The sequence below is a fragment of the Rhodotorula graminis genome, assembly GCF_001329695.1.
Source record: "Rhodotorula graminis WP1 unplaced genomic scaffold RHOBAscaffold_3, whole genome shotgun sequence".
Classification (NCBI taxonomy): domain Eukaryota; kingdom Fungi; phylum Basidiomycota; class Microbotryomycetes; order Sporidiobolales; family Sporidiobolaceae; genus Rhodotorula; species Rhodotorula graminis.
Window position 1 is genome coordinate 1,030,961 of NW_017264930.1, and position 22,780 is coordinate 1,053,740.

Below are 22,780 nucleotides of genomic sequence, written 5' to 3' on the forward strand. Positions count from 1 at the left end.
TACCTTAGTCTATTATGCCCTGCAAGGGCGGCCCAATCCGACCGTGTCACGGCCGGATGGAAGGAAAAAGAAGGTGCAGCCTCTGGGGAATGGTGCCGCTGAGGATGCTACCAATGCATTATTGCAAATCTGGCTCCATTACCATCAAGGTATACTATTATGTGGTCCCTGTGCTGAGCGGCAGGCCGGGAGACCTCTGCCTCATGGAGCTGCGCGCGCAGACGGGTTGGGTCCGAGACGGTCAGCCTCGACCGGAACAGGTTTGCCTCTGCAGAACTGGGCAACAAGCTCCGTTCAACCTGTAACCTAGCTAACCATTTAGAGCGTACCTTAGTCTCTTATGCCCTGCAAGGGCACCCCAATCCAACCGTGTCACGGCCAGATGGAAGGAAAAAGAAGGTGCAGCCTCGGGGGAATGGTGCCGCTGAGGAGGCTACCGATGCATTATCGCAAATCTGGCTCCATTACCATCAATCTATACTATTATATGGACCCTGTGCTGAGCGGCAGGCTGGGAGACCTCTGCCTCATGAAGCTGCGCGCGCAGACGGTTCGGGTCCGAGACGGTCAGCCTCGCCCGGAACAGGTTCGCCTCTGCAGAACTGGGCGACAAGCTCCGTTCAACCTGTAACCTAGCTACCATTTAGAGCGTACCTTAGTCTATTATGCCCTGCAAGGGCAGCCCAATCCAACCGTGTCATGGCCAGATGGAAGGAAAAGAAGGTGCAGCCTCGGGGGAACTGGTGCTCCTGAGATGCTACCGATGCATTATCGCAAATCTGGCTCCATTACCATCAATCTATACTATTATATGGACCCTGTGCTGAGCGGCAGGCTGGGAGACCTCTGCCTCATGGAGCTGCGCGCGCAGACGGTTTGGGTCCGAGACGGTCAGGCTCGCCCGGAACAGGTTTGCCTCTGCAGAACTGAGCCACAAGCTCCGTTCAACCTGTAACCTAGCTAACCATTTAGAGCGTACTTAGTCTATATGCCTGCAAGGGCAGCCCCATCCGACCGTGTCACGGCCGGATGGAAGGAAAAAGAAGGTGCAGCCTCGGGGGAATGGTGCCGCTGAGGATGCTACCGATGCATTATCGCAAATCTGGCTCCATTACCATCAATCTATACTATTATATGGTCCCTGTGCTGAGCGGCAGGCTGGGAGACCTCTGCCTCATGGAGCTGCGCGCGCAGACGGTTTGGGTCCGAGACGGTCAGGCTCGCCCGGAACAGGTTTGCCTCTGCAGAACTGGGCGACAAGCTCCGTTCAACCTGTAACCTAGCTAACCATTTAGAGCGTACCTTAGTCTATTATGCCCTGCAAGGGCAGCCCAATCCAACCGTGTCACGGCCAGATGGAAGGAAAAAGAAGGTGCAGCCTCGGGGGAATGGTGCCGCTGAGGATGCTACCGATGCATTATCGCAAATCTGGCTCCATTACCATCAATCTATACTATTATATGGACCCTGTGCTGAGCGGCAGGCTGGGAGACCTCTGCCTCATGAAGCTGCGCGCGCAGACGGTTCGGGTCCGAGACGGTCAGCCTCGCCCGGAACAGGTTCGCCTCTGCAGAACTGGGCGACAAGCTCCGTTCAACCTGTAACCTAGCTAACCATTTAGAGCGTACCTTAGTCTATTATGCCCTGCAAGGACGGCCCAATCCAACCGTGTCACGGCCAGATGGAAGGAAAAAGAAGGTGCAGCCTCGGGGGACTGGTGCTGCTGAGGATGCTACCGATGCATTATCGCAAATCTGGCTCCATTACCATCAATCTATACTATTATATGGACCCTGTGCTGAGCGGCAGGCTGGGAGACCTCTGCCTCATGAAGCTGCGCGCGCAGACGGTTCGGGTCCGAGACGGTCAGCCTCGCCCGGAACAGGTTCGCCTCTGCAGAACTGGGCGACAAGCTCCGTTCAACCTGTAACCTAGCTAACCATTTAGAGCGTACCTTAGTCTATTATGCCCTGCAAGGGCAGCCCAATCCAACCGTGTCACGGCCAGATGGAAGGAAAAAGAAGGTGCAGCCTCGGGGGAATGGTGCCGCTGAGGATGCTACCGATGCATTATCGCAAATCTGGCTCCATTACCATCAATCTATACTATTATATGGACCCTGTGCTGAGCGGCAGGCTGGGAGACCTCTGCCTCATGAAGCTGCGCGCGCAGACGGTTCGGGTCCGAGACGGTCAGCCTCGCCCGGAACAGGTTCGCCTCTGCAGAACTGGGCGACAAGCTCCGTTCAACCTGTAACCTAGCTAACCATTTAGAGCGTACCTTAGTCTATTATGCCCTGCAAGGACGGCCCAATCCAACCGTGTCACGGCCAGATGGAAGGAAAAAGAAGGTGCAGCCTCGGGGGACTGGTGCTGCTGAGGATGCTACCGATGCATTATCGCAAATCTGGCTCCATTACCATCAATCTATACTATTATATGGTCCCTGTGCTGAGCGGCAGGCTGGGAGACCTCTGCCTCATGGAGCTGCGCGCGCAGACGGTTTGGGTCCGAGACGGTCAGGCTCGCCCGGAACAGGTTCGCCTCTGCAGAACTAGGCCACAAGCTCTGTTCAACCTGTAACCTAGCTAACCATGTAGAGCGTACCTTAGTCTATTATGCCCTGCAAGGGCAGCCCAATCCAACCGTGTCACGGCCAGATGGAAGGAAAAAGAAGGTGCAGCCTTGGGGGAATGGTGCTGCTGAGGATGCTACCGATGCATTATCGCAAATCTGGCTCCATTATCATCAAGGTATACTATCATATGGTCCCTGTGCTGAGCGGCAGGCTGGGAGACCTCTGCCTCATGGAGCTGCGCGCACAGACGGTTCGGGTCCGAGACGGTCAGGCTCGCCCGGAACAGGTTCGCCTCTGCAGAACTAGGCCACAAGCTCTGTTCAACCTGTAACCTAGCTAACCATTTAGAGCGTACCTTAGTCTCTTATGCCCTGCAAGGGCAGCCCAATCCAACCGTGTCACGGCCAGATGGAAGGAAAAAGAAGGTGCAGCCTCGGGGGAATGGTGCTGCTGAGGATGCTACCGATGCATTATCGCAAATCTGGCTCCATTACCATCAATCTATACTATTATATGGTCCCTGCCTGTGCTGAGCGGCAGGCTGGGAGACCTCTGCCTCATGGAGCTGCGCGCGCAGACGGTTTGGGTCCGAGACGGTCAGGCTCGCCCGGAACAGGTTTGCCTCTGCAGAACTGGGCGACAAGCTCCGTTCAACCTGTAACCTAGCTAACCATTTAGAGCGTACCTTAGTCTATTATGCCCTGCAAGGGCGGCCCAATCCGACCGTGTCACGGCCGGATGGAAGGAAAAAGAAGGTGCAGCCTCGGGGGAATGGTGCTGCTGAGGATGCTACCGATGCATTATCGCAAATCTGGCTCCATTACCATCAATCTATACTATTATATGGTCCCTGTGCTGAGCGGCAGGCTGGGAGACCTCTGCCTCATGGAGCTGCGCGCGCAGACGGTTCGGGTCCGAGACGGTCAGGCTCGCCCGGAACAGGTTCGCCTCTGCAGAACTGGGCGACAAGCTCCGTTCAACCTGTAACCTAGCTAACCGTTTAGAGCGTACCTTAGTCTATTATGCCCTGCAAGGGCGGCCGAATCCGACCGTGTCACGGCCGGATGGGGGGAAACAGAAGGTGCAGCCTCGGGGGAATGGTGCCGCTGAGGAGGCTACCAATGGATTATCGCAAATCTGGCTCCATTACCATCAAGGTATACTATTATATGGTCCCTGTGCTGAGCGGCAGGCCGGGAGACCTCTGCCTCATGGAGCTGCGCGCGCAGACGGTTTGGGTCCGAGACGGTCAGGCTCGCCCGGAACAGGTTTGCCTCTGCAGAACTGGGCGACAAGCTCCGTTCAACCTGTAACCTAGCTAACCATTTAGTGCGTACCTCTTACTCTATTATGCCCTGCAAGGGCGGCCCAATCCGACCGTGTCACGGCCAGATGGAAGGAAAAAAAAGGTGCAGCCTTGGGGAGAATGGTGCTGCTGAGGATGCTACCGATGGATTATCGCAATCTGGCTCCATTACCATCAATCTATACTATTATATGGTCCCTGCCTGTGCTGAGCGGCAGGCTGGGAGACCTCTGCCTCATGGAGCTGCGCGCGCAGACGGTTTGGGTCCGAGACGGTCAGGCTTGCCCGGAACAGGTTCGCCTCTGCAGAACTAGGCCACAAGCTCTGTTCAACCTGTAACCTAGCTAACCATTTAGTGCGTACCTCTTAGTCTATTATGCCCTGCAAAGGCGGCCCAATCCGACCGTGTCACGGCCAGATGGAAGGAAAAAGAAGGTGCAGCCTTGGGGGAATGGTGCCGCTGAGGATGCTACCGATGCATTATCGCAAATCTGGCTCCATTACCATCAAGGTATACTATTATATGGTCCCTGTGCTGAGCGGCAGGCTGGGAGACCTCTGCCTCATGGAGCTGCGCGCACAGACGGTTTGGGTCCGAGACGGTCAGGCTCGCCCGGAACAGGTTCGCCTCTGCAGAACTGGGCGACAAGCTCCGTTCAACCTGTAACCTAGCTAGCCGTTTAGAGCGTACCTTAGTCTATTATGCCCTGCAAGGGCGGCCCAATCCGACCGTGTCACGGCCAGATGGAAGGAAAAAGAAGGTGCAGCCTTGGGGGAATGGTGCTGCTGAGGATGCTACCGATGCATTATTGCAAATCTGGCTCCATTACCATCAATCTATACTATTATATGGTCCCTGCCTGTGCTGAGCGGCAGGCTGGGAGACCTCTGCCTCATGGAGCTGCGCGCGCAGACGGTTTGGGTCCGAGACGGTCAGGCTCGCCCGGAACAGGTTCGCCTCTGCAGAACTAGGCCACAAGCTCTGTTCAACCTGTAACCTAGCTAACCATTTAGTGCGTACCTCTTAGTCTATTATGCCCTGCAAGGGCGGCCCAATCCGACCGTGTCACGGCCGGATGGAAGGAAAAAGAAGGTGCAGCCTCGGGGGAACGGTGCTGCTGAGGATGCTACCGATGCATTATCGCAAATCTGGCTCCATTACCATCATTCTATACTATTATATGGTCCCTGTGCTGAGCGGCAGGCTGGGAGACCTCTGCCTCATGGAGCTGCGCGCGCAGACGGTTCGAGTCCGAGACGGTCAGCCTCGCCCGGAACAGGTTCGCCTCTGCAGAACTAGGCCACAAGCTCTGTTCAACCTGTAACCTAGCTAACCATTTAGTGCGTACCTCTTAGTCTATTATGCCCTGCAAGGGCGGCCCAATCCGACCGTGTCACGGCCGGATGGAAGGAAAAAGAAGGTGCAGCCTTGGGGGAATGGTGCTGCTGAGGATGCTACCGATGCATTATTGCAAATCTGGCTCCATTACCATCAATCTATACTATTATATGGTCCCTGCCTGTGCTGAGCGGCAGGCTGGGAGACCTCTGCCTCATGGAGCTGCGCGCACAGACGGTTTGGGTCCGAGACGGTCAGGCTCGCCCGGAACAGGTTCGCCTCTGCAGAACTGGGCGACAAGCTCCGTTCAACCTGTAACCTAGCTAGCCGTTTAGAGCGTACCTTAGTCTATTATGCCCTGCAAGGGCGGCCGAATCCGACCGTGTCACGGCCAGATGGAAGGAAAAAGAAGGTGCAGCCTCGGGGGAATGGTGCCGCTGAGGATGCTACCGATGCATTATCGCAAATCTGGCTCCATTACCATCAAGTTATACTATTATATGGTCCCTGTGCTGAGCGGCAGGCTGGGAGACCTCTGCCTCATGGAGCTGCGCGCACAGACGGTTTGGGTCCGAGACGGTCAGGCTCGCCCGGAACAGGTTCGCCTCTGCAGAACTAGGCCACAAGCTCTGTTCAACCTGTAACCTAGCTAACCATTTAGAGCGTACCTTAGTCTATTAAGCCCTGCAAGGGCGGCCCAATCCGACCGTGTCACGGCCAGATGGAAGGAAAAAGAAGGTGCAGCCTTGGGGGAATGGTGCTGCTGAGGATGCTACCGATGCATTATCGCAAATCTGGCTCCATTACCATCAATCTATACTATTATATGGTCCCTGTGCTGAGCGGCAGGCTGGGAGACCTCTGCCTCATGGAGCTGCGCGCGCAGACGGTTCGGGTCCGAGACGGTCAGGCTCGCCCGGAACAGGTTCGCCTCTGCAGAACTGGGCGACAAGCTCCGTTCAACCTGCAACGTAGCTAACCGTTTAGAGCGTACCTTAGTCTATTATGCCCTGCAAGGGCGGCCGAATCCGACCGTGTCACGGCCGGATGGGGGGAAAAAGAAGGTGCAGCCTCGGGGGAATGGTGCCGCTGAGGATGCTACCAATGGATTATCGCAAATCTGGCTCCATTAACATCAAGGTATACTATTATATGGTCCCTGTGCTGAGCGGCAGGCCGGGAGACCTCTGCCTCATGGAGCTGCGCGCACAGACGGTTTGGGTCCGAGACGGTCAGCCTCGACCGGAACAGGTTCGCCTCTGCAGAACTAGGCCACAAGCTCTGTTCAACCTGTAACCTAGCTAACCATTTAGAGCGTACCTTAGTCTATTATGCCCTGCAAGGGCGGCCCAATCCGACCGTGTCACGGCCAGATGGAAGGAAAAAGAAGGTGCAGCCTTGGGGGAATGGTGCTGCTGAGGATGCTACCGATGCATTATTGCAAATCTGGCTCCATTACCATCAATCTATACTATTATATGGTCCCTGCCTGTGCTGAGCGGCAGGCTGGGAGACCTCTGCCTCATGAAGCTGCGCGCGCAGACTGTTTGGGTCCGAGACGGTCAGGCTCGCCCGGAACAGGTTCGCCTCTGCAGAACTAGGCCACAAGCTCCGTTCAACCTGTAATCTAGCTAACCATTCAGAGCGTACCTTAGTCTATTATGCCCTGCAAGGGCAGCCCAATCCGACCGTGTCACGGCCGGATGGAAGGAAAAAGAAGGTGCAGCCTCGGGGGAATGGTGCCGCTGAGGATGCTACCAATGCATTATCGCAAATCTGGCTCCATTACCATCAATCTATACTATTATATGGTCCCTGTGCTGAGCGGCAGGCTGGGAGACCTCTGCCTCATGGAGCTGCGCGCGCAGACGGTTTGGGTCCGAGACGGTCAGCCTCGACCGGAGGGGGGTTCGCCTCTGCAGAACTGGGGCACAAGCTCCGTTCAACCTGTGACCTAGCTAACCATTCAGAGCGTACCTTAGTCTATTATGCCCTGCAAGGGCGGCCCAATCCGACCGTGTCACGGCCGGATGGAAGGAAAAAGAAGGTGCAGCCTCGGGGGAATGGTGCTGCTGAGGATGCTACCGATGCATTATCGCAAATCTGGCTCCATTACCATCAATCTATACTATTATATGGTCCCTGTGCTGAGTGGTAAGCTGGGAGACCTCTGCCTCATGGAGCTGCGCGCGCAGACGGGTTGGGTCCGAGACGGTCAGCCTCGCCCGGAACAGGTTCGCCTCTGCAGAACTGGGCCACAAGCTCCGTTCAACCTGTAACCTAGCTAACCATTTAGAGCGTACCTTAGTCTATTATGCCCTGCAAGGGCGGCCGAATCCGACCGTGTCACGGCCGGATGGAAGGAAAAAGAAGGTGCAGCCTCGGGGGACTGGTGCCGCTGAGGATGCTACCAATGCATTATCGCAAATCTGGCTCCATTACCATCAATCTATACTATTATATGGTCCCTGTGCCAAGCAGTAGATCGGTAGCCCTGTTCCTCGTGGAGCTGTGCGCGCAGACGGGTTGGGTCCGAATGGGGCCAAGAGGCTTGGTCTGGCTGATGATGCTACTGATGCACTGGCTCAAATCTGGCTCCATTACCATCAAGGTATACTATTATATGGTCCCTGTGCCAAGCAGTAGATCGGTAGCCCTGTTCCTCGTGGAGCTGTGCGCGCAGACGGGTTGGGTCCGAGTGGGGCCAAGAGGCTTGGTCTGGCTGATGATGCTACTGATGCACCGACTCAAATCTGGCTCCATTACCATCAATCTATACTATTATATGGTCCCTGTGCTGAGTGGTAAGCTGGGAGACCTCTGCCTCATGGAGCTGCGCGCGCAGACGGGTTGGGTCCGAGACGGTCAGCCTCGCCCGGAACAGGTTCGCCTCTGCAGAACTGGGCCACAAGCTCCGTTCAACCTGTGACCTAGCTAACCATTCAGAGCGTACCTTAGTCTATTATGCCCTGCAAGGGCGGCCCAATCCGACCGTGTCACGGCTGGATGGAAGGAAAAAGAAGGTGCAGCCTCGGGGGAATGGTGCCGCTGAGGATGCTACCAATGCATTATCGCAAATCTGGCTCCATTACCATCAATCTATACTATTATATGGTCCCTGTGCTGAGTGGTAAGCTGGGACACCTCTGCCTCATGGAGCTGCGCGCGCAGACGGGTTGGGTCCGAGACGGTCAGGCTTGCCCGGAACAGGTTCGCCTCTGCAGAACTAGGCCACAAGCTCCGTTCAACCTGTAATCTAGCTAACCATTCAGAGCGTACCTTAGTCTATTATGCCCTGCAAGGGCAGCCCAATCCGACCGTGTCACGGCCGGATGGAAGGAAAAAGAAGGTGCAGCCTCGGGGGAATGGTGCCGCTGAGGATGCTACCAATGCATTATCGCAAATCTGGCTCCATTACCATCAATCTATACTATTATATGGTCCCTGTGCTGAGCGGCAGGCTGGGAGACCTCTGCCTCATGGAGCTGCGCGCGCAGACGGTTTGGGTCCGAGACGGTCAGCCTCGACCGGAACAGGTTCGCCTCTGCAGAACTGGGCCACAAGCTCCGTTCAACCTGTGACCTAGCTAACCATTCAGAGCGTACCTTAGTCTATTATGCCCTGCAAGGGCGGCCCAATCCGACCGTGTCACGGCCGGATGGAAGGAAAAAGAAGGTGCAGCCTCGGGGGAATGGTGCTGCTGAGGATGCTACCGATGCATTATCGCAAATCTGGCTCCATTACCATCAATCTATACTATTATATGGTCCCTGTGCTGAGTGGTAAGCTGGGAGACCTCTGCCTCATGGAGCTGCGCGCGCAGACGGGTTGGGTCCGAGACGGTCAGCTCGACCAGAACAGGTTTGCCTCTGCAGAACTGGGCGACAAGCTCCGTTCAACCTGTAACCTAGCTAACCATTTAGAGCGTACGTTAGTCTATTATGCCCTGCAAGGGCGGCCCAATCCGACCGTGTCACGGCCGGATGGAAGGAAAAAGAAGGTGCAGCCTCGGGGGACTGGTGCCGCTGAGGATGCTACCAATGGATTATCGCACATCTGGCTCCATTACCATCAATCTATACTATTATATGGTCCCTGTGCCAAGCGGTAGGTTGGTAGCCCTGTTCCTCATGGAGCTGTGCGCGCAGACGGGTCGGGTCCGAACGGGGCCGAGAGGCTTGGTCTGGCTGATGATGCTACTGATGCACTGGCTCAAATCTCGTTCCATCAACATCAAGGCATACTATTATATGGTCCCTGTGCCAAGCAGTAGGTCAGTAGCCCTGTTCCTCGTGGAGCTGTGCGCGCAGACGGGTTGGGTCCGAACGGGGCCGAGAGGCTTGGTCTGGCTGATGATGCTACTGATGCACTGGCTCAAATCTGGCTCCATTACCATCAAGGTATACTATTATATGGTCCCTGTGCTGAGCGGCAGGCCGGGAAACCTCTGCCTCATGGAGCTGCGCGCACAGACGGTTTGGGTCCGAGACGGTCAGCCTCGCCCGGAACAGGTTCGCCTCTGCAGAACTGGGCCACAAGCTCCGTTCAACCTGTAACCTAGCTAACCATTTAGAGCGTACCTTAGTCTATTATGCCCTGCAAGGGCGGCCCAATCCGACCGTGTCACGGCCGGATGGAAGGAAAAAGAAGGTGCAGCCTCGGGGGAATGGTGCTGCTGAGGATGCTACCGATGCATTATCGCAAATCTGGCTCCATTACCATCAATCTATACTATTATATGGTCCCTGTGCTGAGTGGTAAGCTGGGACACCTCTGCCGCATGGAGCTGCGCGCGCAGACGGGTTGGGTCCGAGACGGTCAGCCTCGCCCGGAACAGGTTCGCCTCTGCAGAACTGGGCCACAAGCTCCGTTCAACCTGTAACCTAGCTAACCATTTAGAGCGTACCTTAGTCTATTATGCCCTGCAAGGGCGGCTGAATCCGACCGTGTCACGGCCGGATGGAAGGAAAAAGAAGGTGCAGCCTCGGGGGACTGGTGCCGCTGAGGATGCTACCAATGCATTATTGCACATCTGGCTCCATTACCATCAATCTATACTATTATATGGTCCCTGTGCCAAGCAGTAGATCGGTAGCCCTGTTCCTCGTGGAGCTGTGCGCGCAGACGGGTTGGGTCCGAGTGGGGCCAAGAGGCTTGGTCTGGCTGATGATGCTACTGATGCACTGGCTCAAATCTGGCTCCATTACCATCAAGGTATACTATTATATGGTCCCTGTGCCAAGCAGTAGATCGGTAGCCCTGTTCCTCGTGGAGCTGTGCGCGCAGACGGGTTGGGTCCGAGTGGGGCCAAGAGGCTTGGTCTGGCTGATGATGCTACTGATGCACCGACTCAAATCTGGCTCCATTACCATCAAGGTATACTATTATATGGTCCCTGTGCTGAGTGGTAAGCTGGGAGACCTCTGCCTCATGGAGCTGCGCGCGCAGACAGGTTGGGTCCGAGACGGTCAGCCTCGCCCGGAACAGGTTCGCCTCTGCAGAACTGGGCCACAAGCTCCGTTCAACCTGTGACCTAGCTAACCATTCAGAGCGTACCTTAGTCTATTATGCCCTGCAAGGGCGGCCCAATCCGACCGTGTCACGGCTGGATGGAAGGAAAAAGAAGGTGCAGCCTCGGGGGAATGGTGCCGCTGAGGATGCTACCAATGCATTATCGCAAATCTGGCTCCATTACCATCAATCTATACTATTATATGGTCCCTGTGCTGAGTGGTAAGCTGGGACACCTCTGCCGCATGGAGCTGCGCGCGCAGACGGGTTGGGTCCGAGACGGTCAGCCTCGCCCGGAACAGGTTCGCCTCTGCAGAACTGGGCCACAAGCTCCGTTCAACCTGTAACCTAGCTAACCATTTAGAGCGTACCTTAGTCTATTATGCCCTGCAAGGGCGGCCGAATCCGACCGTGTCACGGCCGGATGGAAGGAAAAAGAAGGTGCAGCCTCGGGGGACTGGTGCCGCTGAGGATGCTACCAATGCATTATCGCAAATCTGGCTCCATTACCATCAATCTATACTATTATATGGTCCCTGTGCCAAGCAGTAGATCGGTAGCCCTGTTCCTCGTGGAGCTGTGCGCGCAGACGGGTTGGGTCCGAACGGGGCCGAGAGGCTTGGTCTGGCTGATGATGCTACTGATGCACTGGCTCAAATCTGGCTCCATTACCATCAAGGTATACTATTATATGGTCCCTGCGCCAAGCAGTAGGTCAGTAGCCCTGTTCCTGATGGAGCTGTGCGCGCAGACGGGTTGGGTCCGAACGGGGCCAAGAGGCTTGGTCTGGCTGATGATGCTACTGATGCACTGGCTCAAATCTGGCTCCATTACCATCAATCTATACTATTATATGGTCCCTGTGCTGAGTGGTAAGCTGGGAGACCTCTGCCTCATGGAGCTGCGCGCGCAGACGGGTTGGGTCCGAGACGGTCAGCCTCGCCCGGAACAGGTTCGCCTCTGCAGAACTGGGCCACAAGCTCCGTTCAACCTGTGACCTAGCTAACCATTCAGAGCGTACCTTAGTCTATTATGCCCTGCAAGGGCGGCCCAATCCGACCGTGTCACGGCCGGATGGAAGGAAAAAGAAGGTGCAGCCTCGGGGGACTGGTGCCGCTGAGGATGCTACCAATGCATTATCGCACATCTGGCTCCATTACCATCAATCTATACTATTATATGGTCCCTGTGCCAAGCAGTAGATCGGTAGCCCTGTTCCTCGTGGAGCTGTGCGCGCAGACGGGTTGGGTCCGAGTGGGGCCAAGAGGCTTGGTCTGCCTGATGATGCTACTGATGCACTGGCTCAAATCTGGCTCCATTACCATCAAGGTATACTATTATATGGTCCCTGTGCCAAGCACTAGATCGGTAGCCCTGTTCCTCGTGGAGCTGTGCGCGCAGACGGGTTGGGTCCGAGTGGGGCCAAGAGGCTTGGTCTGGCTGATGATGCTACTGATGCACTGGCTCAAATCTCGTTCCATCAACATCAAGGCATACTATTATATGGTCCCTGTGCCAAGCAGTAGATCGGTAGCCCTGTTCCTCATGGAGCTGTGCGCGTAGACGGGCTGGGTCCGAGTGGGGCCAAGAGGCTTGGTCTGGCTGATGATGCTACTGATGCACGGGCTCAAATCTCGGACCTGCGGGGCCTCAGGGCTGCTTAGGATTTGGGTCACGGGAAGACCTACTGCCAGGGGCTTGTCCTGTTGGTGGAAGGTAGTTGTCGAGGTGAATGACGGGGCGGGAGAGTTTCAGGGCAAGTCACTTACAAGATCCAGGTGTGGGGGCCTTGGACCTGCGGGGCCTTAGGGCCGCTTAGGATTTGGGTCACGGGAAGACCGACTGCCAGGGGCTTGTCCTGTTGGTGGAAGGTAGTGGACAAGGTGAATGACGGGGCGGAAGAGTCGCAGGGCAGCTTGATCACACAATCCAGGCGTAGTGGCCTTGGACGTGCTGTGCCCTAGCCCGGCTTGGGATTTGGGTTGTGTTGAGATCTGCTGCCAGGGGGTTGTGCCCCCTGGATGCGCTTGTCAGAGTCACGTCAGCAGCAAGCCCAATTGTATTCAGATCCAAGGCTGGGAAGCTTGGTGGCTGCCAGGCCTTGTTCCTGTGAGTGAATGTGCAAGGGCTCGGACCGTCCTGGCCTTGAGCTCACTCTCTTGGTCCTCCTCAAGCTGAGTCCCTCTTTCCCTTTCTCTCTCTCTGCCTTTCTGTCTCTTCAAACGTTGCTGCCTTCCGCTCTCTTGCTTGCGGACGCTCTCAACATCTCGTTGTGTGCCTCACTGGCAACTCCGAGACACGATGGAGGTTCAGTGAGGGATCTTGAAGGCGGTTGTGCAGTAGCTCCCCCTCATCTCCAGTAATGCCCCTGCCCTTTTGCTCAATGGAACACACCCAAATCACTTTACCTGGCACGTATCTGTTGGCTCCGGTCTCTCCCCCACAAGTTTGCCTTGCCTTGCCTTGCCTTTTGCTCGACAACAAGCGTGCCCTTCAGAATGGCCTCATCACGCTAGGTCACTATTTGGGACCTTGCCAGCTACCTTGTGCCACGTGGATGGGCTGGTCTAGGTCAAGTCAGCAGTGAGCCTGTTTGTAGTCAGATCTTCCAAGGTTGATCCGTAGAGCAGCAGGCTGGCTTACCTCTGCCTTGTGGACCTGCACAGCTCAGTTATACTGCCCAGTGGTCCACCTGCAAAGCAAAAACCTGCAACCCAAAATCAGATTTTGCCCCCAGCGAGGGTTAGGCCCGGAGCCTAGTCATGGCAGCACACTCACTCCCAACCAGTGGCCATCATCTTCACCAGTACTGAGTGATCTGAGCCAAAAATTTGGAAGCTCCCACGGCTTCGGAGCCCTTGGGAATCAAAGGCAGGCGCAGGTCGCCAGGGGTTGGGGCCAAGCTTAGAGCCTCTCTGACATTCCAACACCAATGCATCTGTGCAGTGCACTGTATTCTGAGTGCTCTAGAGCAGGGTACAGCAGATGGAGCTGTAGTAGAAGGGCAGAGCTGGGCGTCTGAGTTGGCCTTCCCAAGTTGCTGCCTCTGGTCCGCACCCTCACCCAGGGGCCCGGCAGCCCTGTCAATCTTGCAACATGCTCTGCAGAGGCATATTGACAGGAAAGAGGTGCCCCCGGAAACACCTCTTGCCCTGAGCTACAGGCGGACTCCGGGGCTCCGGGGCATCCCGAAAAAAAAAGTTGACCACGATGGGGCTCGAACCCACGATCTCCTGATAGTTACGCGCGCTGTCTCCGGAGTTCGGAAGACGAAGCGAGGTCGTAGTCAGACGCCTTGCCATTGGGCCACGCGGCCAGTTCATGTCGATGTGGCCGCTTCTTGACATTTAGATCAAGCCCAATAGCGAGGCAGGCAATGCGTGTGCCCACGCCGTGCCCGGCGGCGGTATCTGCCGCCAAGAACCCCATGAGTGGAGGCACTAAAGTTTGGGTCCACTGACAAGCTTGCACAGGGGCCTGGCTGGGCTCCTCCTAGGAGTGGTGCAGCAGGCCTGCCTTAGTGCAGTACTCTGCAGCCAGTGCTCACCGGGTTGGTTTGTCCTGCACTGTGTCAACAAGTCCATGCGGCAAGCCTTTCCGGGCAGTCTCCCTGTTGAATGACGGCCTTTCGCGCATCTGGCGCCTGTGCCTGGGCCAACAGTGCCGCCAACCAACAAAAGGAAAGGGAACCCCGGTGCGAGGCAAAAGTTGATGGCCCTTTCCGGGATTGAACCGGAGACCTGCAGAATTGTGCGCCGGATTGAACCGGAACTTCAGTCTGTCGCTCTCCCAGCTGAGCTAAAGAGCCGTGATGAAGGCCTGAGTGCAAAATGTACGTTCCAGTGCAGGTGCAGGGGCATGGCGAAATCACGCCGACTTGGATGGGCAGGAAAGCGCTCAAGCCGCTTCTGCCAAATCAACTGCTGTGCCCGGAGGGCCGAGGGCCGCCGCCGGCGGCCGAGGCCGGCGGGCCGCTCCTCCTCCTTCCCTTGCGTAGCTCTCTCTCTCTCTCTGCAACCTATCTCTCCCTCTCGCGCCTGAGGTCTCGTGAGAGCGTCGCTGCAGCTCCTGTCCTCCCTGCGATACCGAGCAGGATGCTGGCGCACATGATCTCAGAAACAAGGGTCAGAAGGGTGAGCAGGTTGTCAGTTCAGCCCAGAAGAAATACAAGGAGAGAGAGAGCATGGGCCGCATGTCCCTTACCGCCAGCTGCTTGCGGAGGCACTCTCATTGCGGTATCGCAGGGAGGACAGGAGCTGCAGCAACGCTCTCACGAGACCTCCGGCAAGAGAGGGAGAGATAGGTTGCAGAGAGAGAGAGAGAGAGCTACGCAAGGGGAGGAGGAGGAGCGGCCCGCCGCCTCGGCCGCCGGCTGCGGCCCTCGGGCCTCCGGGCACAGCGGCCGAAGTGGAGCGTGTACAAAGCTTCGCCCCGGTCAATTGCCGGAGAGGCGGGAGGAACAAGGAGGAAGTGCGGTAGTGTGTTTAAGACCCGGTGTCTAGTTGAGGCCAAGATATCCAGGAAACAGGCCAGATGCCCGAGCGGTTAAGGGGATAGACTCGAATCTCTTCGCCATCTATTAGGCTTTGCCTGCGCAGGTTCAAGTCCTGCTCTGGTCGAATATCTTTTTGCTGCGATGCAGAACTGATCCAGGTGAGAAGGGCGGCCGGATCAGACGGAGCCGCCGACGATGGTCGCGGAGCAACGTCCGCAATTCATTTTCCGTTGTGCTAACAATGTGAGCAAGTTTGAGCCCCTTCGCATCGGCTAGGGGATCTAGCTCATCGGTAGAGCGCTCGCTTAGCACCTCGTGTGCGAGAGGCGCAGGGTTCGACTCCCTGGTTCTCCAATCTTTTGCCGCGACCGCACGTTTTTCCATCCTGGCGCACAAGCTCGAGTTCAGCAAGGCACGGACAGGCTGGCCGTCCGGCTCCCTCCCGCTGCAGCACTGTCGCCCGCGAGCAAGCGTGCTGCCAGATGTGGGAGCTTCCGGTGTAACTGCCGGGCTCCCCCTCGCGAAACTGCAAAAGTAAGCGCCTCCCTGCGGCAGCAAAAGCGCACCCCAGCCGGGAATTGAACCCGGGTCTTCTCGGCGCTTCGCTCTGGGCGCGTCTGCGGCAAAGTGAAAGCGAGGTATCCTAACCACTGGACTACTGAGGTGTAATGTTGGGTCACAGGCCGTTTGCGTACTATGAGTGTCAACCCACCGCGGGAGGAAGGGGCGGAAAGCGCAGCCGGCGAAACGTAGCACGGGAGGTGCTCTCGACGCGCATCAAAGGAACTCTCGCCTGCTCTCGACCTGGCCGGCTCGTCAAGGGAGATTCGAAAAACACGACGCAATACAGGACGCCAGCGCAACAGAGCGGCCCGGACAAAGACAAGACTGCGCCCACCCGCGCTCGCGCGGTTTCCTCCTCCCTCACAGGCTCTTGAGCCCGATCGCGGACCCGCGGACTCGAGCGACGGCGACGAGCGCGAGGATCGTGTCTGCATAGGGGGCACCGAGGAAACGTTAGTCAGGACGCGACGCCGAGTCGGCGATCGAGACGACGCACAGGCCTCGAGAGCGTCCTTGATGCCAAAGAGGAGCGCCTGCGACAAGACGGCCTTGGTGATCTGCGCCTGCATGCCCTGTGTGAGGGGGGGACGCACATGGACCGGGCGAGGTCAGGTCGTGCGAGGGGGCCACGAACGAGAGGACGGAAGGGACGTACCTGGTACCAGCCCGTGAAGCCCTCCTCGCTGTACACCTGCTGGAGGCAGTCGATGGCGCCGTTGTAACGCTCCTTCTTGGGCTTGCCCGTCGCGTGTCGCGCCTGCCACGTCGCGTCGTCGTCCTCGTCGTCGTCGCCGGCCTGCAGGCGCGTCTTGGCCATGATGTACGGGTACGTGACCTGCGCACGAGGAGAGACACCGGTGTAAGTACAGGATCGTGGACAAGAGTGCCCCGTGACAAGGAAGAGAGCGAGGGACGCACCACGGTCGCGAGCGTCTTGCTGAGGGCGCCGACGACAAACGCCTTGAGCGGCGTCATCTTGTCGCCCGGCTTGAGCGACAGCGTCTTGATGCGCTCAAACATTCCGTACGTGATCGCCGGGTTGACGCACAGGACGAGGCTCGGCTTGAGCCCGCGCCACAGGCCCGTGATGCCGTCGTCGCGCAGGATGTGGGCGATGGCGCGGCGGAACGAGAGGTGCTTCTTGGCGAGCTGCTGGCGGGTCGCAATGACGCTGACGGGAATCGTAAAGACCTGGCCAAGGGCGGCGGCAAGTGCGCCGAGGAGGAGCTCGGTCCTGCGAGCGAGTCCGAGTCGATGTCAGTCTCTGCGCTCTGCACCTCTCTCGCCCAGGATAGACAGCAAGACGCACGCAGTCGTCATGACGGCGAGCGGGAACTTCTTCTGATACGTCGTTCGGACGAGCGTGTAGAAGTAGAAGTAGGCGCTGTCGAGGGAGACGAGGAGGGTTCAGCGACGCTAACTCTACCTGGAGAAGAGGGGCGAGGACGTACAACTGCATCGAGAACGAGTTGAGCATGTTGGCGCCGAAACCGCGGTAGAACGCCTTGGCGCCGCCCTCCTTGAGGATGCGCAGGGCCATCTGGCGCGCCGTCGTGTGCTTGTGCGGGAGGTGCTGCGGCGCGTTGGCCCGCTTGAGGCTCGGCGCCGTCGTCGCGCTCGCAATGGCCTCCTCGATGGCAGAGATCTCGGTCTGGATGCGGGTCTTGACGCTGTGTGCGGCGAGGCGAACAAGGTCAGCGACATCTCGCGCACGGCGGCAAGTCGGGCTCGGGACAAGGGAGACGAGACGTACGTGTCGAGCGGGTACCTGCGAGCGCTCAAAGAAAGGTCAGCCCCGTACGGCACAGAACCGAGTCGACCCATGGGCGAGCGAGACGACGTACACGACTGCTCCCGAGACGACACCTCCCACGGCGCCGACGACGGCGTTGCCGAAAGGCGAGAGCGACGGGGCCATCACTGTGGCGTCTGGCGAGTCGACAGAGGGCGGAGCGGGTTTATCTGAGCGCTGGCGGGCGCGAGAGAAGTCGATGCGAGTTGCCGATGGTGGGGAAGCGCGAGGGAGCGGTCTGGCAAAGGCGTGGGCGGCGTGTGAGACCGGTGTGGCTGCGAGGACAGTGCGTGTCGACTCTGCGGTGCGCTCAGCGGCGAGCAGGCGAGTTGTGTGGACGAGGGAGGCTGCGCCGTCCGGCCTCGGCGCAGCTCGCCGGTCAACTCCAGAGGCCGGAACTCGCGCGCTTGCCCGCGGCCTCGCGCCTCTCCCACCGGCGCACGTACGCAGCTCACGACTTAAGCTGTGAGCCCGTGCTCTCGAGAAACAAGTGTCGAACTCGCCTCTCTCGCCCGCAAAAGAGAGAGGCGGCTCGACCGGCCGGCCGAACGTGCGCCGAGAACGCCAAACTGGGGAGTACAGCTCTGCCGTTGCAACATTGTCCACTCCCACGACTCATGCTGCGTCCACCTCGCCCAGGTAGATGACGCCCTCGACTCCGCCCGACGCGAGGATCGGTTCTTTTGGCGAAAAGTCGGTCGCGGCGACCGTGCCCGTGTGCCCGGGAAGCTGCGCGAGGACGAGGGGGTGGCCAAAGTCAGTGCTCGTGCACCTGTGGCTCGCGAGCCGAGCGCCAGACGGCCGCACCGCTGAGCGAGCGAGAGAGAGAGAGGAGATGAGGGCGGACGCACCTTGTACCGGATCTCGCCCGTCGTCGCGTCCCACACCGTCAACGCCCGGTCCGCTCCTCCTGCCGCCACCATCGTGCCCGTCTGCCCTTCCGGCGTCACGTGTCGGCTGAAGCACGCCTTGCGCAAGAGCTGCTCGAAGCCGGCGGGCGCGCCGTAAAAGGACCGCACGAGGCGAGGGTGCAGTGCCGGGTTGGCGGCGTTGACGGTCGGCGCGAACGGCTGGACGGTCCACAGGTGCAGGGTCGAGTCCATGGCGCACGACAGGAGCTGGGACGAGTTGGGCGAGAGGGCGAGCGACGTGATGGTGTCGCCGTGTGCTCGGAGCGAGTACGAGATGGCGTGCGACGTGAGCGAGAAGGCGTGGACGTCGTTGTCGATGCCGCCGATGAAGAGCGTCTGGCCGTCCTCCGACCACTTGACCTGCGCGAGGGGGAGGCGGGAGAAAGGGCGAAAGGGTCAGCAACGAGCCGCAGGCCGGGGCCCGGCCGTCGCCGTCTCGGGCACAGAGGGAAAGAGAGAGAGAGCGTGCGCACCGTCGTGATGGGGAAGCCCAGCTCGACCACCTCGATCTCCTCCTTGGCGTCCTCGCTCCAAACCCTGACCGTCCCGTCGTCGCTCGCGCTCGCGATCAGTCCCTGCGCTGCTCCACCGCGCTGCACGTCGACGCAGTTGACCATGGCCGAGTGCCCCTTGAAGCGCCGGATGACCTCGCCCGTCTTGAGGTCGAAGAGGAAGACGGTGTGGTCGGAGCAGCCGGCGACGAGGGTCGAGGGCGAGTGGAACGAGATCGAGGTCGGGACGCCCTTGCCCGTCTTGAGCTGGCCGTAACTGCAGCACGCTCGACGAGGTCAGCTACTCGTGCGCAGTCTGGGACGAGGAGGCGGGCAGGGACGCACTTCTGGCAGTCGCCGTAGACCCGCCACAACAGGATGGTCTTGTCGGCCGCCGCTGACGCGAGCACGTCGCCGTCGGGCGAGAACTTGACGTCGAGGATCTCTGCCGAGTGGCCCTGTGGCGTGCGCGCACGCGGGTCAGCGAGGGATCGACACCTTGGTGGGTGGGGAGGGACGAGGAGGGGGAGATGAGGAGGAGGACGGGGCAGGACTCACGCGCAGGCACATGATGGGGGCGGCGAGACCCGACGTGCGCTTGATGGTCTGGATGAGCGCACCCTTGCCGCCCTGGGCATCTGGCGCAGCGACGACGAGCTCCTGCAGCGATGGGTCGTCCTCCTCTGTCCTCAGCCGCTTCGAGAGCGCGAGCGACTCGGACTGCGGTCGCTTCAACACTGCGGGTACGGCGAGTCAGTTCTCGATGCTCGACGTGCGAGCTCTGGCTGGCGACTCACTCGCGAGGGTGGTGGTGGTGATGAGGCGAGGGAACGACGGCGCAACTGGCGGGTGGTCGGCTCCGCCCACTTCGCTCACCCACGCTGGGGTGACGCTGCAGGCTTCCTCCCGCTCGTGTGCTGCCACACAGCGGCAAGGCGCGCGCCGCCTGCCCGCGCACCGCCCTCGTCACGACCCTCCCCTCGCCCTCCTCCCTCGACCACGCTCCTCGCCTTCCAGCACGGCAACAAGCCTCTACTGCACTCGCAGCCGCCTACACCTGCTCCGCGCCCTGCTCGGAGGCCGCTGCCGGCGGCTGGGCTCACCGCGTAGCTCGCTGCGCGCAATCTAGCCTGGCCGCTGTCAGGTCTGCGCTTCTGGACCTACGCTATCGCCCGCGCGCCCAAGAGTGGCAGCTCCTCCACGAGGGCGAGCTAGCTGTCGCGCTTCTGCGAGCACGGACAAGCGCTCTGCAGGCTGCGCTGCGTGGACGCGCTTTCTCGCGAGCTTGCCGTTCTCCCGCTCTCCCTCTCGCTCTCGACCTCAATCTGCTGCCGCGATGCTGGCCCGAGAGACACTGAAACAAGGGCACGTCGTTCATTCGGCACTGAGGGGTGTACAAGGAGGGACACGACGAGAATTAAGCGGAGAGGAAAAGCGAGGGAACTAAACGTCACGCGGGACTCATGAGCGTGTCGCGGCTGAGGGCCTCCTGCATCGCTGCGTTGTTGATGAGGCCGTTGTCGCCCGAGCCGTTGCCGCCACCGCCAAAGAGGTTCATCTGCGCGTGGTCCCGGGAGGTGAGCTCTCTTCGGGCGGGCGAGAAGAGGGGGAGGGAGGAGGCGGCGGCGAGTCGACGCACGGGAACAAAGATGACCTTGGCGTTGGCCGAGCGCGCCATGCCTTGCAGGGCCTGTGGGAGCGAGAGAGAGCAGTGTCAGTTCTGCGGCCTCGCCGACGACGAGCGAGTCCGAGAGAGTCGCACGGACCTCGAGCTGGCGGATCTGGATGGCGGCGCTGCTGCTCAGGATGTCGGCGGCTGCGGAAAGGCAAGTCGTCAGTGCGCGTCGCCAACACAGGTCGCCGAGAGAGAGCGAGAGAGCGAGAGGGTCGACGCACCCTCGCGCATGAGCCGCGCCGAGTCGACCTCGGCCTGGGCGGCGATGACCTTGGCCTCGCCGAGACGGCGCTGCTGCGCAGCCGACGAGAGCGACGCCTGGACCTCGGTCGGGATAGCGATGTCCTTGATGAGGAGGTTCTGGACCTGACGGCGGAACAAGGGAAGCGGTCAGTAGTCGCCTACGCCGCGTCGCACGAGGGACGAAGGAGCAACGCACCCTGACGCCCCAGTTCTCGCTCACGCCCTCGATGATCTGCTCAATCTCGGCCGCGACGCCCTCGCGGTCCGTGAGGAGGCCCTGGAGCGTGCGAGTGCCGACGACATCGCGCAGGGTCGTCTGGGCGCGCTCGATGAGCGCCTGGCGGACGTTCGAGATGGAGAAGGCGGCGTGGTACGGCGACACGATGCTGTAGACGATGACCGACTCGACGGCGGCCTGGAGGTTGTCCTTGGTGAGAGTCTGCGGACGAGGGTCAAGTCAGCTCGGCTCGGCGCGCTTGACGACCTTTTTAAAACGGACCTGCTGAACCGGGATCTCGACGACCTGGATCTTGACGTCGATGACGCTGAGCTTCTCAGAGAACGGGTTGACCTGCGAGAGCAAGGCGTCAGTGAGTCCTCGAGGACGAGGATCGGGAGGCGGATGACAACGGGGGCTTGAGCGCACCTTGACGAGGCCGGGGTCGACGGCCTTGACGAACTGGCCGAAGCGAGTGATGAGGCCGACAGCTCCCTGTGTGACGAGAGGCGCAGAGCCGTCAGTCGGGCTGCCCGTTGCGGCACCAGATGGGTCGCGAGGCATGAGAGGCTCGCGAAGGAAGGGTCCGAGAAAACTCGCGGGAACGCACCTGGTTGACCGTCCTGAACGGGTTGGGGAAACAGACTGTACAGGCGAGGAGCGTCAGTAGGTCAGAAGCAGGCGCAGAATGGAGAATGGACGAGAGCCGGACGCACAGCAGCAGGGAATGGACCCGATCGTGCCACACACTCCTCCGAGGCAGTCGATCATGCTGCCGTACGCGCCGTGGTTCATCGACGCTCCGGGAAGGGTCTGTGTCGCCGAGGAGGGGTCAGAAAGTGCGAGGGCAGGGGAAGGGGAGGGAGGGGAAGAGGGGCGCACCTGCGCGTACGAGGGCTGCATCGCCTCCTTGCGCAGCGGCTGCACTTGCACGACAGGCCTGTAGTGCACGAGGAACGAGTCAGTCAAAGGTGCGCCGAAAGGACAGGCAGAGGGTGCGCTGCTCACCTCTGCGGCTGGGTGACGATGTCGGGCCGCTCGTGGAGCGTCGACGAGTGGTCGCCGTTGCTGTGCAGGCCCTTGATCGGCTCTGGGGAGAAGGGCGGTGCGGCGGAAGAGCTGCTGGACGGGTCGGCCATCGTTCGATGGGTGTTGTGAGCGGTGACTGCGAGAAGGAAGGCGCGGCGAGAGGGGCAGGGGAAGGGCAGGTGAGCACCGCGAGACGCTGCCGTATCCAGAAGAGGGCGACGCACGGACGAGGGAGGGACTGTACGGCGTCGGTACGGTGGGAGAGCAAGGGGCGCGCCGAGAGGAGCACGAGGGGAAGTTGGGAGGAGGCAGCGGCGCGCCACTCTCGGCCGGCCTCCAGATCGGGAGCGATTGCCATTCTTGCGAATAATGGCGAGGTTGTAATCTCTCAAGGGAGACAGCTTCAGGGGGGCCGGCTGGACGCGAGCGCGGCGGCCAAAGGTCGGGTTCCTTTGTCGTCGTCCCCGGGGTCAAAGAGGCAAGAGCAGCAGCGGCAGAGCAGCAGAAGCAGCAGCACCGTATCTACCATCCATCAGCAGAAGCAACAGGTGCGCCCCGACTCCTCCTCCGCCCTCCTCCTCCCTTTTCCCCCCGACCCGTCTCGAGCACACCGCTGACTCTGTACCGTCC

General features: G+C 59.5%; 3 protein-coding genes and 5 non-coding genes across 8 annotated transcripts; 2 read left to right on the top strand and 6 right to left on the bottom strand.

The window, feature by feature from the left end:
- Positions 1–13,935: 13,935 nt before the first annotated feature.
- Positions 13,936–14,049, bottom strand: RHOBADRAFT_t26. The gene has a single exon. It is a non-coding gene; the product is annotated as a tRNA-Arg (tRNA).
- A 396-nt stretch (positions 14,050–14,445) lies between these two features.
- On the bottom strand, positions 14,446–14,541 carry RHOBADRAFT_t25. The gene has a single exon. It is a non-coding gene; the product is annotated as a tRNA-Phe (tRNA).
- A 719-nt stretch (positions 14,542–15,260) lies between these two features.
- Positions 15,261–15,352, top strand: RHOBADRAFT_t20. Its single transcript has one exon. It is a non-coding gene; the product is annotated as a tRNA-Ser (tRNA).
- Positions 15,353–15,503: 151 nt separating this feature from the next.
- RHOBADRAFT_t21 lies at positions 15,504–15,582 on the top strand. Its single transcript has one exon. It is a non-coding gene; the product is annotated as a tRNA-Ala (tRNA).
- A 209-nt stretch (positions 15,583–15,791) lies between these two features.
- On the bottom strand, positions 15,792–15,893 carry RHOBADRAFT_t24. The gene has a single exon. It is a non-coding gene; the product is annotated as a tRNA-Glu (tRNA).
- Positions 15,894–16,042: 149 nt separating this feature from the next.
- On the bottom strand, positions 16,043–17,347 carry RHOBADRAFT_24950 (uncharacterized protein). Its single transcript, XM_018412662.1, has 6 exons — positions 17,244–17,347; positions 17,102–17,176; positions 16,711–17,026; positions 16,448–16,627; positions 16,289–16,364; positions 16,043–16,220 (listed from the first exon to the last, which is right to left on the bottom strand). Exons 1-6 carry the CDS (start codon positions 17,330–17,332, stop codon positions 16,153–16,155), a joined length of 804 nt encoding a protein of 267 aa, XP_018273111.1. The 5' UTR covers positions 17,333–17,347; the 3' UTR covers positions 16,043–16,152.
- An 806-nt stretch (positions 17,348–18,153) lies between these two features.
- RHOBADRAFT_34539 (uncharacterized protein) lies at positions 18,154–19,723 on the bottom strand. Its single transcript, XM_018413206.1, has 5 exons — positions 19,545–19,723; positions 19,332–19,444; positions 18,969–19,263; positions 18,436–18,855; positions 18,154–18,313 (listed from the first exon to the last, which is right to left on the bottom strand). Exons 1-5 carry the CDS (start codon positions 19,554–19,556, stop codon positions 18,200–18,202), a joined length of 954 nt encoding a protein of 317 aa, XP_018273112.1. The 5' UTR covers positions 19,557–19,723; the 3' UTR covers positions 18,154–18,199.
- Positions 19,724–20,342: 619 nt separating this feature from the next.
- RHOBADRAFT_34544 (uncharacterized protein) lies at positions 20,343–22,381 on the bottom strand. The gene is made up of 12 exons (XM_018413207.1): positions 22,375–22,381; positions 22,130–22,286; positions 22,004–22,061; positions 21,838–21,934; positions 21,732–21,766; positions 21,551–21,616; positions 21,404–21,475; positions 21,101–21,343; positions 20,883–21,027; positions 20,753–20,802; positions 20,626–20,676; positions 20,343–20,544 (listed from the first exon to the last, which is right to left on the bottom strand). Exons 2-12 carry the CDS (start codon positions 22,258–22,260, stop codon positions 20,437–20,439), a joined length of 1,056 nt encoding a protein of 351 aa, XP_018273113.1. The 5' UTR covers positions 22,261–22,286; positions 22,375–22,381; the 3' UTR covers positions 20,343–20,436.
- Positions 22,382–22,780: the final 399 nt, after the last annotated feature.